Source organism: Schistocerca piceifrons, chromosome 10 (genome assembly GCF_021461385.2).
Source record: "Schistocerca piceifrons isolate TAMUIC-IGC-003096 chromosome 10, iqSchPice1.1, whole genome shotgun sequence".
NCBI lineage: Eukaryota > Metazoa > Arthropoda > Insecta > Orthoptera > Acrididae > Schistocerca > Schistocerca piceifrons.
In genome coordinates, this window is record NC_060147.1 from 12992317 (window position 1) to 13007183 (window position 14867).

A 14867-nucleotide genomic window follows, 5' to 3' on the forward strand; every position below is an offset into this window, starting at 1 on the left:
GATACTCGTACAAGTGGTTCTCTTATCTCCAAAGGTCTCTCTAATTTTCCTGTAGGCGGTATCTATCTTACCCCTAGTGAGATAGGCCTCTACAGTACGTTATGTTATTGTAGGTCGAGGCCAGAATAATTTTGAGAGTGGAGAATGTGTTGTAATAACACCTACCTGCACAGTCCAGAAAATCTGGTGGTGCAAGAGAGGATCCGGATGGCTCTGTTAGTGAAGCAGTCATTGAAATCAAGCTTCACTACCCAAGCCATCTGGATCCTCCCCTCTGATGTGTAAAGGTGGGATTTATCCTTACAACACATCCTCCACTTTGAAATTCTCCCAGTCTCAGTCTACTGTAATCTACTGTCACCACACCCTCCACCCAACAGTTTACACTCCCCGTGTCTTATTATCTCCTCTCTATTCTTGTCCCCGTCACCCTCTGCTAACACACCTGCCTTCCCCACGCCTCTCCTTTTTCACTTCCCCACCCTACAGCCTCCTCACACTGCGCCTGTTGGCTTTCTAATCTATGCACATTCCACCAGACAGTGTTCCTCTCCCCCCACCCCCCCCTCCTTGTCTACTGTTATCCCTTCCCCTTACCCACCCCCCGCAGGTTGTTGCTTCTGTTCCACATAACTGCTGCAATACAGTCCGAGATGCCAGAGATGGAGGTCATGCGTGCATGAGGTGTGCCTGCTTGTATGAATGAGTGAGTGAGAGAGAGAGAGAGGGAGAGAGAGAGAGGAAGATGGAGTGTGTGTGTGTGTGTGTGTGTGTGTGTGTGTTCATTTTCTGACAAAGGCTGTGGCCAAAACTAATGTGTTTCTTTTAGTTGTGCCTGTCTGCAACATAACGTGTCATCTTTATGGTAAGTAGCTGTCTATTTTTTCCTTACATTGTTGACATTCCAATACGGAGTTTCCATTGTGTAGTTGAAAGACTGAGAAGTTCTGTTAGTTTCATGACAAGTATATGTGTTCATTGTAAAGCTGCTTATAATATTAATGTACTATAAACATAACTCAATATTTACAGATGTTGCTAACTATTTTCTTTGAAAAATACCAATGTTGTCAGATAGGTATCAAGCTGTCAATAAAAGATGAACAGCGGCTGTTTAGTGCAACTGAAGAGGTAGCAGGATTTTTTCCCAAAGCAGCAGCTTCCTTCCAAATTTACTAGAACAACTTCAAGCAGTGTAGTAACCTGCCCGGAAAGCTACATACATTGGCATACCACTTCTGCTATTTGGGGGTGCACACCAGCCCCAGATTGAATCCAGTCGGCAGATTAACAACGAATGCCAGTGTCCCAGCCAGCCTGTATGTGAATTTTAGGTTGTTTCTCATATCTGACTCGGTGAATACTGGGTTGCTACCCACGGCCAACCTCAGATACGTGACTTGGTAACATTTCAAAAATGTTCTCATACTTTGACGGGAATTATGCCATAGATGAAATGGGTGAATAAGAGCTGCAGAAATATGTATAGGCAAATAGACATGCAGGTGTGGAGCGCACGACCACACAGACAAACAGATGCTACCGACAGTGTATCCTCAATGACCATTCAGTGAATGTTGCTCTGTTCGGGCCTCCGCTGCACATGCCCGGTTCGTTCACCTGTGCTGACAGCTGCTCATCAGTAGTCTTGCGCATAATAGTTCACGAATGGGAACGTTCAGTTTAGTTCGCAGTTCTGTCGCAAACTAGGTCGCTCTTTTAGTTCGTTAACTCCCATTTCGATTTCCAGAAAGACAGTTCGCTCGCTTTGCTACCGCTACTGCACACACTCTTTTATTCGTTATGCTAGTCTTTTAAATAATGACCAGTGTTGCCAGTGCCTGTATTATTACAGTTTTATGTCGAGTAATTAGACTTCTAAAGGGCAGATAAACCATTTATCTACGCAAATGGGTAAAATGGGGTAGTCAACTACTTTACTTTACAGACAGTGCACTCATAGTATTTTAATTTTAAAATATATTTATTTATTTATTTATTAGTTCATTGTAGGAATATTACTTACAGAATATGCTAAATGCATTTTTTTTGTGAATAAAAATACACTTTCATAAATAATTGACTTTTTTAAAGTTTTGGAAATAACCAACAAAAAATATTTCTGCTTTCGGTACAGGTTAAGTACTATATGGCACAAACAATAATACCTTTGTCATTAACAGAAGATTCACTAACACTTACAATTTGTTACCAAACAATTAGATGTGGAAAAAATAACTATGACCCCTGAGTGAGATCGTATTCTAAAGCATACTTTTTGTGCTTTGCATTATCATTCTTTAAATAAACAGTCTTCCAATTTTCAAGTGAAATATTACAAAAATTTACATATTATTATGTAAAAACATTAATTTGGAAACTTTGTTCATTGATAACAGTGTTCTTCGTTCATTAAGGATTTGTTCCGTCGCCGAAAAAACGCGTTCGCAGGGCACTGATGTCGCTACTATGCAAAATCTCTTTAACACAAATGCATAAACATGAGGCCATACCTGACGACGCTCGTGCCACCACTCAAGCGGATCTTTTTCCGATCTAAATACTCTTCATTGAGGTATTTATCGAGTTCGCGAATACCAGCAGCAAGTCGATTATCTGGACTAGTGATTTTTCTTATTTCTTGGTCATACTTGTCCCATATAGAGTCTTTTTTATTTTCATTACTGCCGCTACTAGAACAAGACGCCAAAGGGTCGCTAGCAGTAGGATCAGCCACTAAAATATCTCGAGTCTCCTTCTGAAATAACTGCACTCTGCCAACTTTATTTTTGAAGCATTGTATTGCAACTTCACAAATCCTCTCTGTCTAAATCGGGGGTCCACAATAGTACATTCAGCGTATAGAATGTTATTCTCTGAATCTTTAAAATGGTCTTCCATGCCTTTCTTGAGCACTGATTGCACAGCGACAAGTTTTTTATTGTTAGAAGCATGTTTCTGCAGAATACTGTTGAGCAGGTTACAAAACACAATAACTTTTGACAAAGTCACATTTCTATTGGCATTTATTTCTACCGTAATTTCATAGAATGGACTAAGTAAGGGCAAAACTCCTTCAATTATTTGCCAGTCACTTTCTTTTATTGTTATGTCAGAGCGCAGAAGTGCTAACGTAGCAATCACTGCATCCTTTACCTTCATTATTCGCTGAAGCATGTCAAAAGTAGAATTCCAGTGGGTCTGGATGCCCTGTTTGAGCTTGAGGACAGGCAGATTCATTTGCTGTTGTGTAGCAATCAGTTTTTTTTGGCCTTGTGTACTACAATTGAAAAACTCGACAATATTTTAAACTTGCACCAAAACGTCAGATATTTCTTTAGTAGCTTCTTATACAACAAGATTTAGAGAAAGGGCGAAACATGAGACTGATCGCCATTCACCAAGTCTGACAGCAGGTAAGATATTTGCAGCATTATCGCTATCAATAGCAGCAACTTTGTGGGAAATATGCCAGTCTGTCATAACGTCTTTCATGAAATTGCACAAGTTTTGGCTGGTATGCCGCTCTTTATAATTAATACAACCAAGTAATGCCGACTGAAGTTTAGTCTCTTCATCTATAAAGTGGGCTACAATGACTATATAGCTTTCATTATTCTTCAACGTCTAACCATCAGCACTGAGAGATAACAGAGATACAGCTTGCACCTTCTTTTGAACTTCATCTATTATGTCATTGCGAACCCTTGATATTAAATTTTCCGATGACGTTTTTCTTGATGGAAGTTTGTAGTTTGGGCAATGAGAAACTAGTTCTATCAGTTTTCGAAAATCTTTTTCTCCCACAATTCGTAGAGCGTGATGCTCTTTAACTACCATCTTTACAACTTGTCTATTATTTCTTTAACCTTTCGGACTGACGGTGGTCTTCGAATATATTGGTTCATTGATTGTTGGGAGGCTGATACTGAAATAACATTCTGCAATAAGGATGTAGTTTTATTTGCTCGCAGTGAGTTTAAACTAGACATTATCGGTGGTTGTCTTTCCATCGCTATTGGGATTAAAGCGTGTTTTGTTTTCATATGCCGAGTTAAATTTCCGTTTGAGCCTCCTGCAATACTTATTAATGTTGAACAGTGGTTACATTTTGCTTTTCTTTTATCTGTGTCTTCAGTGAAATGTGTCCACAAGGAACTATGTTTCCTTTTTGATGACATCGTAATAAACAGCCTAAAACAAAACACATAGGGTTACCCCTATAATCAACTAATACGCATTACCGAACTCCACATCATCGCATTGTAGAAGTCCTTTGTTAAACTAGTTTGCGTAGTTCAGCTGTGGGAGTGCTCTTCCAAACTAGTTCATTCGCGAACTGCACAAGACTACTCATCAGTGACAAAGGCTGGAATTTTCACGCTGATACTGCTACTAGATGTACACTGAGTGGAGACAGGTGGCCGTTTCAGATCAGTCACATTTTACGTTCCACCGGACTGACGGCCGTCGGTGTGTTCGGCCCTGCAACAATCGTCGGAAGAGTCAAGGCTGGAGTGGGGAGCATTATGCTCTGGGGAATGTTTTTGTGGCATTCCCTGTCATTCTGAAAGGCACAGTGGATCAACAAAAATACACATCTATCACTGGAGACCGTGCTGACCTATAAACAAAATTCACGTTTCCTCTGCACAAAGACATCTACCAGCAGGACAATGCAATGTGTCACACAGCTCACAGTGTACACGCGTGGTTCGAGGAGCCCCAAAATGATTTTACTGTACTCCCCTGGCCACCAAACTCCAAATTTTAAACGCGACTGACAATCTGTGGGACCACCGATTGAGGTTTTCGTACCACGGATCCTCACCTGAGAAACGTAGTGCAGCTGGCCACAGCACTGCAGTTACTGTAGCTCCACATTCCCTCTCAGTACCTTCCAGACCTTCAATGACCTCTTCCTTCGTGTCTCATAAAGTAATCTGCACAGCAAAAGGCTTTGACAGGTAGTCACGTTAATGTGACTCAGCAGTGTAGGTTGACCCTATGTATGTACTGTGATGTGTGTTTTTCTCCTTTTATGTAGCAGACAGTTGAAAACTGATACAAAATCTGACAGACATCATGCACCTCAAAGTAAAAATAAATAAACTGCAGCAAACATGTTAGGACGACATTGTTGTTGTTGTTGCGGTCTTCAGTCCTGAGACTGGTTTGATGCAGCTCTCCGTGCAACTCTATCCTGTGAAAGCTTCTTCATCTCCCAGTACTTACTGCAAGCTACATCCTTCTGAATTTGCTTAGTGTATTCATCCCTTGGTCTCCCTCTAAGATTTTTACCCTCCACGCTGCCCTTCAATGCTAAATTGGTGATCCCTTGATGCCTCAGAATATGCCCTACCAACTGATCCCTTCTTTTAGTCAAGTTGTGCCACAAATTTCTCATCTCCCCAATCCTATTCAATACCTCCTCATTAGTTATGTGATCTACCCACCTAATCTTCAACATTCTTCTGTAGCACCAGATTTCGAAAGCTTTTATCGTCCATGTTTCACTTCCATACATGGCTACACTCCATACAAATACTTTCAGAAACGACTTCCTGACACTTACATCTATACTCAATGTTAACTAATTTCTCTTCTTCAGAAACGCTTTCCTTGCCATTGCCAGTCCACATTTTATATCCTCTCTACTTCGACCATCATCAGTTATTTTGCTCCCCAAATAGCAAAACTCCTTTACTACTTTAAGTGTCTCATTTCCTAATCTAATTTCCTCAGCATCTTATATCCTCCTTTCAAGACACTGTCCATTCCGTTCAACTGCTCTTCCAAGTCCTTTGCTGTCTGACAGAATTACAATGTCATCGGTGAACCTCAAAGTTTTTATTTCTTCTCCATGGATTTTAATACCTACTCCAAATTTTTCTTTCGTTTCCTTCACTGCTTGCTCAATATACAGATTGAATAACATTGGGGAGAGGCTACAACTCTGTCACACTCTTTTCCCAACCACTGTTTCCCTTTCATGTCCCTCGACTCTTATAACTGCCATCTGGTTTCTGTACAAATTGTAAACAGCCTTTCGCTCCCTGTATTACTCCTGCCACCTTTAGATTTGAAAGAGAGTATTCCAGTCAACATTGTCAAAAACTTTCTCTAAATCAACAAATTCTAGAGACGTAGGTTTGCCTTTCCTTTATCTTTCTTCTAAGATAAGTCATAAGGTCACTATTGCCTCGCGTGCTCCAATTATTCACGATATTATTCATGAAAAAATGCTAATTTGTATTTTCCATGGTTGCTCCAAAATGTTCCAGGCAAATGCAAGACATCTTGTTGTCAGAGGTCTCCTTTCCCTTCCTTCATGCATAGCTAAAAAGAGTATGCACACAGAAATGTTGTGCATGCAAGTAGGTAAAAACTTTTGTACTACTACCGCCTTTGTCACACACTGCACACTCAAGCTGTTCCCTTCCATGACAACTAACAGTGCTGGGGTATGTGGCTTGAAAGACACTGTTTCCATTTACCACCATCTCTCAAAATATGTATGAACGTGGACTGATTCTGGTATCACTTATTAATATAATATTTATTGTGGTCACTTTATATCACTTGTTGCGAACATGTGAACAATACAACGGCAAAATCACCACCACACGCTTACTCTCACGAAAGTCGATGCCGCAAAGCAGTCAGGAACAGCACAGTAACGCTACTGGCTGCAGCATCCCACAGGATACTCGCTGTTCCTGCTGTGCATCTCAACATCACTTGCCTTCTCAGAAGTATGCTACTCTAAAACTTTTAAAATGTAGGAAATTTTTATACATACACAAGTTATTACCAGTATCAGTTAATTTCACTACATAATTTCATTGTTCTACATCTTATTAATGTTTCTTTTTCTTTCAGTGCATTACAAGGAGCCATTTGGGAATCATGAATGAAAATATAGAATTTTGTATGAGTGTCTTAGTTCTCAGTTTCAACTAAATCTATATTAACTGTTTCCAAGAATTGAGGCATCAATCCAATTGATATTACTACACAGAAATGTACAGTGCTCACAATGAGATTTAGTGTCACCTAGTGGAACTGTGACTCCCTGAGGAAAGTACGAGGGCTGTTCTATAAAGAATGATGGTACTTCTCAAAGTAGTCTCCCATGAATGTAATGCACTTGGAAACCATTTTTTGAGAGGTCCTTCAAAATCGCCTCCACAGCCTTTATCACTGCTTCCGATGACTGATAATGCCTCCCATGAAGATGCTTCTTCATGTTAGGGAATAGAAAAAAGTCGCATGGGGCTAAATCTGGACTATAAGGAGGGTGAGGGATGAACTTCACGTCGATTTTTGCAAGATATTCAGCAACAACATTGGCAAAATGCGACTGTGCATTATCATGGTGCAGCATCCAGCCTGCTTCACGCAAATGTGGTCTTTTGCGCCTGATATGGACTCGCAATGTTTTCAGGCCATCCCTGTAGTATTGTCCAGTGACTGATATGTGTGCAGGTACAACATACTGATAAACCATTCCATGAATATCATAACTTTCCCAGCAGAAGCAGCCACTTTTGCTTTTTTGGGGGTTGGTGATGAAGGAGATTTCCAGACTGAGCTTTGCTGTTTGCTCTCAGGATCAAAATGATGTAGCCAAGTTTCATCAGCAGTGATTACGTTTGAATGAAACTCTGGAACTTCCTCTAACATCACCTTTAATTGCACGCAGACCTGCACGCGAATGTCCTTTTGTTCAGGAATCGACAGTCTTGGAACCCATCGCGCACAAACGCGTGCCGTGTGTAATTTTTCTGTCACCAACGTGTGGGTGGCACCCATTGAAATGTTCAGTACTTGAGAAAGTGATCTTAAGGTAATTCGTCAATCCTCTCTCACAATGACAGCATCAGTGTTGATGTTTTCTTCCATAAGAGCAGTAATTGGGGCACCGGGTCCATCTTCCTTTGAAATTGATTGTCTCTCCTATTCAAACATTTTAAACCATCTCCGAGCTGTGCTACAGGGAAGAACAGACTCTCCATAGGCCTCCTGTAACATTGTATAGGACTCAGTTGAAGATTTGTTGAGACAAAAGCAGAGTTTCAAAGCCGCATTTTGTTCCGTGCGTGTTACCTCCATTGCAGTGGTAGGCAATACTGAACATGTCTGACCTTGCCTGTCTCTCACAGGCGGGAACCAGGAGTCCCAACAAGGAAACTACTACGGCGTGTTTGTTGCACATTAAGCTAACAGACTATCGTAAGATTAAATTTTTGTGCAAGAAATTATGATCACAAAACAATTATGATCATTCTTTACTGAACAGCCCTCGTATATTAAAAACAGCAGAGAGGAACGAGGAATCATTCTAGTGTCAGTACAGATTCCAAATGGCGAAATCTGTGACTCTGACATAGGGCATATAGTTGTGATCCAGCACCTGCAAATGAGCTTCTCAGAAACAATGAAGCTAGTCCACTGTCTGTGCGCTGCTGTTGTGAGAATCTATGAAAAATGTTTGAATAATAATGAAACCAAAAGTCAGTGACACGGTATCAGACATCCAGACCTCGTCACAGAATGTGGAGGTCGGAAGCTTTCCTGCTCAATAAAGTGGAACGGGCAATGATCTGGTGTAGGTACAAGTGTTTCAGAGCACACCATACAGCACACACTGTTGAACACGGGCCTCTCTGGAGCATACCTGCATATTCGCATGTCAATCTAATGACACAGTCAATTACTACTGCAGCCGGCACGGAATTATCGTGATTAGACTGTGGAACAAAGGAAATGAGTCACCCAGTCAGACAACACCACGTCGACAGTCGAGTCCGGATATGCCACTGACGAGGCGAACGGCCCCTCGAACCGTGCAATGCGCCATCGATGCGGGCCGGCGGCAGTAGTACTGCGGTACGAGTGACAGTCACCTGAGCTTCCACAGGACCTGTGGCAGTAATCGAAGGAACCACGACAGCTGTGGACTGCGTGAATATTATTGCGGACCACCTGCATCCCTTCACACTCAACTTCATCCCTATGGCGATGGCATCTTCCAACATGATGATAACTGTCCATGTCACAAGACCAGAATCATGCTACAGGGGTTTGAAGAGCATAGTATTTGACTCGTACTGATGTCTTGGCCACAAAATTCACCTGATGGAACACGTCTCACAACTCACCTGTTGACAATTTATGGAAATTGTGAGATCTGTGCATAGACATCTACATCTACAACCATACTCTGCAAACCACTGTGATGTGTATGGCAGAGGGTACATCAAATTGTGCTACTTAAATTAAGGTTTCTTCCAATTCTACTCACTTATGAAGCGTGGGCAGAAAGAGTGTTTGAATGCCTCCTGTGCATGCCATAATTAATGTTATCTTGCCCCACAACCCCTAAAGTGAGCAGTATGTGACAGGTTACAGTATTTTCCTAGTCATTATTTAAAGCTGGTTATCAAAACTTTGTAAGTAGACTTCCTAGTGACAGTTTACGTCTATGTTCATGTGAGTGCCAGTTGAGATACCCTGTTAGTGCTGTTTGGTGTGGGTCCTACACACTTTTCAAAGGCAGACTGACACACTATTTAGCAGATGGCATTAAGAGAAATTTGAAACTGAAATCAACAACAGGCAAGGAGATTCCATAACACCGAAGTTTTTCTCAGTGGTCCTAGAGATACTTTCAGAACATTACACTGGGGAAACAAAGAAGGCATGTGTGTTAGTGGCACAAATCTGACCCACCTTCATTTTACAGATGGCACTGTGTTATCTGCCCCTAACTCTGATAATCTTCAATAATAACTTACTACAGTTAAAAGAACTAACTACAGAAAAAGGCCTGAAAATGTAACATTAAAATAATATACAACCGGAAAACTGCAGAAACGAAGTGCTACAACTGGTTGATAAGTTTTTGCACTTAATCAAGCAGGATGCAACAACTGGATGCACAACAAAATAAATAAACAAACACAAGAGTAAAAATGGTCTCGATTGTTTTTGGTAAAATTTGAAAACTAGGCTTACAGAACGTCCGAAGAAAGTAATTACAACAGTAATGAGTTGTGACACTGAACTGTGACCTTTTAATGTGAAAATCAGTCGAAACCTGGCGGTTGCCGAGTAACAGAAAGTGGCTTGCCAGTAATTATTAGGAGGTACAGAAAGGCAAAAAATGAACCTGGGAACAGACTCAAATAGAAAATGCACTGAAACATCTAGGAGGCATCCTTTATCCAGAGTTAAACGTCCAATAATGATGATGATGCAATAACAGTGTTAATGATGATTTGTTTACAGGGAGTTCTCCTTGGCACTGGTCCTTACTTAGCTCTCATTTATTGCAAATCTCTCACCCGACACAAAGTCTCGAGCAACTGGAAAAAAAAAACTACGCAGGTGACTCCTGCATATAAGAAGGGTAAAATAACGGACCCACAAAATTACAGTCCAATATCCTTATCTACGATTTGCTGCAGAATTCCTGAGCATATTGTAAGTTCAAATATAATCAGTTTCCTTCAGGCTTCCGTCCACAAATCTGCATGGTTTTAGAAAGTATCAATTGTGGCTGAGAATTTCTATTTTGTGTGACAAATGGCAGCTTCCACAAATCTGCAATGATTTAGGTAGCATTGTTCTTGACTGTTGCAGGAAATAGGAGAATTTCTACTCTGTGTGAAAAATGGCAGCTCCCTCTACATCTAGAAAAATGCAAATTAATACAAGTAAGTAGGAAAAATTATCCCATAATTTTCAAATACAGTGTTAGTGGTGTGCTGCTTGACAGAATCATGGTGATTAAATATCAACGTGTGACACTGCACAGTGATATGAAATGGAATGAGCATGTAAGGTTGGTAGTATGGAAGGCAAATACTTGCATCAGTTTATTGGGAGAATTTTAGGGAAGTGTGGCTCAACTGTGAAGGAGACTGCATCATAACACTAAAGCAACCCATTCTTCAGTACTCGTCAAGTGTTTGGGATCCCCAGCAGGTCTGACTGGGGAAAGACATTGAAGAATTCAAATGTGTGATGCTAGACTAGTTAAGAGTAGGTTCAGTCAACACAAGAGTACTATGGAGGTGCTTCATGAACTCAAATGGGAATCCCTGGAGGGATGAAATTGTTCTTTTCACAAAACACTACTGAGAAGATTCTGAGTACCGGTACTTGCAGCTTACTCCAGAATGATCCTACTGCTGCCAACGTGCACTGCGTGCAAGGAATGTGAATGCAAGGTAAGAAAAGTTAGGGCTCGTAATGCGGCATATAGACAGTTGTTTTAGCCTTGCTCGATTTGTGAGTGGAACAGAATAGTAGTAGAGCCACATGCCATGCACCGTACATGGTTTGTGGAGTACATATGTAGCTGTTGATGTAGAATGATTGTGTGTACATTGTGATGTGTTTTATGACATTGTGTGGTTAACACAGATGTCCACCTGAAATATACTGGAAACCAGCTCAGCCTAGATGCACACACCTGGAAAGTGAAGCTGCAGGATCCTCCTGTCGACATCGATGTGAGGCACGATGAGGCACAGCCGGGACTCCGTCTTCTGCGTGAGGGCCACCCCCGCAGACGTCACCACCATCCACTGCCGGTCGTAGGCCAGGCCGCGCGCACTCACCTCCCACGTCGGGACGGCCATGGCGCCACACGACTTCACTGGGTACACGAAGATGTGCCTCAGTGTTGTGACTGTTTCAGATTTCCTGGGCAGAAAAGTGAGTCCTGCTTTATGTTTAACCACACGTACCTGGTCAGTACCTTCATCTATACTTTAACGACCATGACAAAGTGCATTATTGTACCGTACATTCTATTCACATATGGAGGAAGTTAAGAATGACAGCTTATATGTCTTGTCACCACACTGCTGCCTCAGACTAAACATGCTCCAAGCTGACTGCTTCATAGTGTGGTACACTATGTGATCAAAAGTATCTGGACACCCCCAAAAACACAAGTTTTTCATATTAGGTGCATTGTGCTGCCACCTACTACCAGGTACTCCATAACAGCGACCTCAGTTGACATCGTGAGAGAGCACGCACTTTGAACGTGGTCAGGTGATTGGGTTTCACGCATGTCATACGTCTGTAGCGAGATTTCCACACTCCTAAACATTCCTAGGTCCACTGCTTCCGATGTGATAGTGAAGCGGATATGTGAAGGGACATGTACAGTATAAAAGTGTACAGGCCGACCTCATCTGTTGACTGAGAGAGACTGGTGACAGTTGTTGATAATTCTTCCGGGTTATATGGCCGTGGTCCAAGGAATTCTTCTATTCCTAACGTTTCGTCCAATACTACGTTGGACATCTTCAGTGGTATGGCTAGTCCTGCTGAGTCCTGCCGAGTCAGCAGGACTAGCCATACCTCTGAAGATGTCCAACATAGTATTGGACGAAACGTTAGGAATAGAAAAATTCCTTGGACCACGGCCATATAACCCGGAAGAATTATCAACAACAGTACCATCCGGTCGTGAAAGCCTTCATTGTAAGACTGGTGGCAATTGAAGAGGGTCGTAATGTGTAATAGACAGATATCCATCCAGACCATTGCACAGGAATTCCGAACCGCATCAGGATCCACTGCAAGTACTATGACAGTTAGGCGGGAGGTGAAAAAGTTGTGTTTCATGGCTGAGCAACTGCTCATAAGCGACACATCGAGCCAGTAAATTCCAAACGATGCCTCGCTTGGTGTACAGAGCGTAAATATTGGACGACTGAACAGTGGAAAAACTTTGTGTGGAGTGACGAATCACGGTACACAATGTGGCGATCCGATGACAGGGTGTGGCTATGGCGAATGCCCGGTGAACATCATCTGCCAGTGTGTGTTGTGCCAACAGTAAAATTCAGAGGTGGTGGTGTTATGGTGTGGTCGTGTTTCACATGGAGGAAAGCCTCCTTGTTGTTTTGTGTGACACTATCACAGCACAGGCCTACATTGATGTTTTAATCACCTTCTTGCTTCTCACTGTTGAAGAGCAATTCGAGGACGGCAATTGAACCTTTCAATACAATCAAGCACCTGTTCATAATGCACAGCTTGTGGCGGAGTGGTTACACAACAATAACATCCCTGTAACTGACTGGCCTGCACAGGGTCCTGACCTGAATCCTACACAACATCTTTGGGATGTTTTAGAATGCTGACCGATATTGATACCTCTCCTCAGTGCAGCACCCTGTGAAGAATGGGCTTCCATTCCCCAAGAAACCTTCCAGCCCCTGACTGAATGTGTGCCTGCAAGAGTGGAAGCTGTCATCAAGGCCAACACCATATTGAATTCCAGCATTACCGAGGGAGGGCACCATGAACTTGTAAGTCATTTTCAGCAAGGTGTCCGGATACTTTTGATCACATAGTGTATCTTCCTCTTTTCACTCCAATCAGTATTTTTATTCTTCTCCTTTCTATTTTTCTCCTGTCTAGTTGTGTCTTTGATAGCTATTACTAAAATTCCTTTTCATCACAGTATTTGTCCCACAACAGTTTTCATAACAAGGTTTAGGAGAGTTCTGTGTTCCCTTACCCTTTCATTACTTCACCGTCTTTCATTTATCCACACATTTAATTTCTTCATTCTGCGCAAAACCCACATCTCGAATACTTAAGTTTTGTTCATTTCTCACTCCTTCATTGTCTGGTTTTCACAGCCATATAGAGAAACGCTCCACACAAAGCATTTACCCAACCTTTGCCTGAACTCCATTACCATTTTGGTACATAATAAGCATATCATTTTCTGGAAAGCTTGCTTTGCTACAGCAATTCTTGATCTTATTTGTCTTTCACTTGCCCAGTGTTCAGTTATCAAGCTACCAAAATATCTGTACTTATAGCCTGTTCAATTTGGCCATGTGTTGTTTCTACTTTCATGTATTCTTTGCCACGTACTCTCATTGACTTAGTTTCCTTTGAACTGATTTTAATTCTACACTCTCACAACCCTCCTTCAAGTCTGGATGGTGTTCTTCAAAAACAGATTGATATACTGTGCATCCACAAAGTGTCTCCACAGCAGTGAGCCTCACAAGTCTCTCCTTTGAGGGGTGTAAGATTGGCAGCGTGTTAAAATCTTGCCTGCATATGTTCTGTGGATCTGCAGTAGTAGGATGGGGGTGGCAGCATTGCGTGTGCATTTCAGGTGTTAGTTGTGTTACTGTCTAGTTCTTGGGTAAGCCGACTGTAGTGAGAATGCTTATTATTGTGAAGAGACCATTTTTAGTGGAAGGGGTTTTCCGTGCAAGGGGAAACTTTATGGAGAAACATTATGGAGCATGTGAGGTGGCAATTTAGATTGCATCTTCCTGCTTCACTGTGTCCACACCGTGAAACTGTGGGTGATTTAATTCGTAACTTCCAGATGACAGGTTCAGCTCATCGTGAACTGTGAACTGGTAACTGGTAAGCCCAAAATTTTAACAGAAAAGAAGCTTGAAGACACTTTGCATATTGCGTTGCGGAGTCCAAAAAAATTAGTGAGGAGATTATTGCAAGAGACTGAAGTCTCTCATATGACAGCACGTAAGTCTGTAGTCAAAGAACTTGGGATATATCTATAAAATTACTGCTGTGCAACAATGACATTGTATGCAATGTGAGAAATGAATAGCATACTGTGAATGGTTTCAGCAATTTGTTAACTGACACGGAGTTGGTGTTTTAGATCAAGCCTTTTTCACTGATGAGGCTTGATTTCCCTATCTGGCTACTTTAATTCCCAAAATTCATGAATTTCGCCACCAGGAAATCCACATGCCATTCCATACATAGAAAATTCGAGTGGGCTGCCACAATGAAAGCGTGAATTACAGGGCTGATCTTTTTCAATACTACCGTCACGT

The 14867-nt window shown here is 41.7% G+C and overlaps 1 protein-coding gene across 1 annotated transcript in view; it reads right to left on the reverse strand.

Annotated features, from left to right (window-relative positions):
• LOC124718852 (molybdenum cofactor sulfurase 3) overlaps positions 1-14867 on the reverse strand; it is a 162483-nt gene that overhangs the window by 53153 nt on the left and 94463 nt on the right. The window contains exon 10 of the mRNA XM_047244477.1: positions 11483-11715. Coding sequence (XP_047100433.1) covers positions 11483-11715 — 233 coding nt within the window. The remainder of the gene's footprint in view (positions 1-11482; positions 11716-14867) is intronic.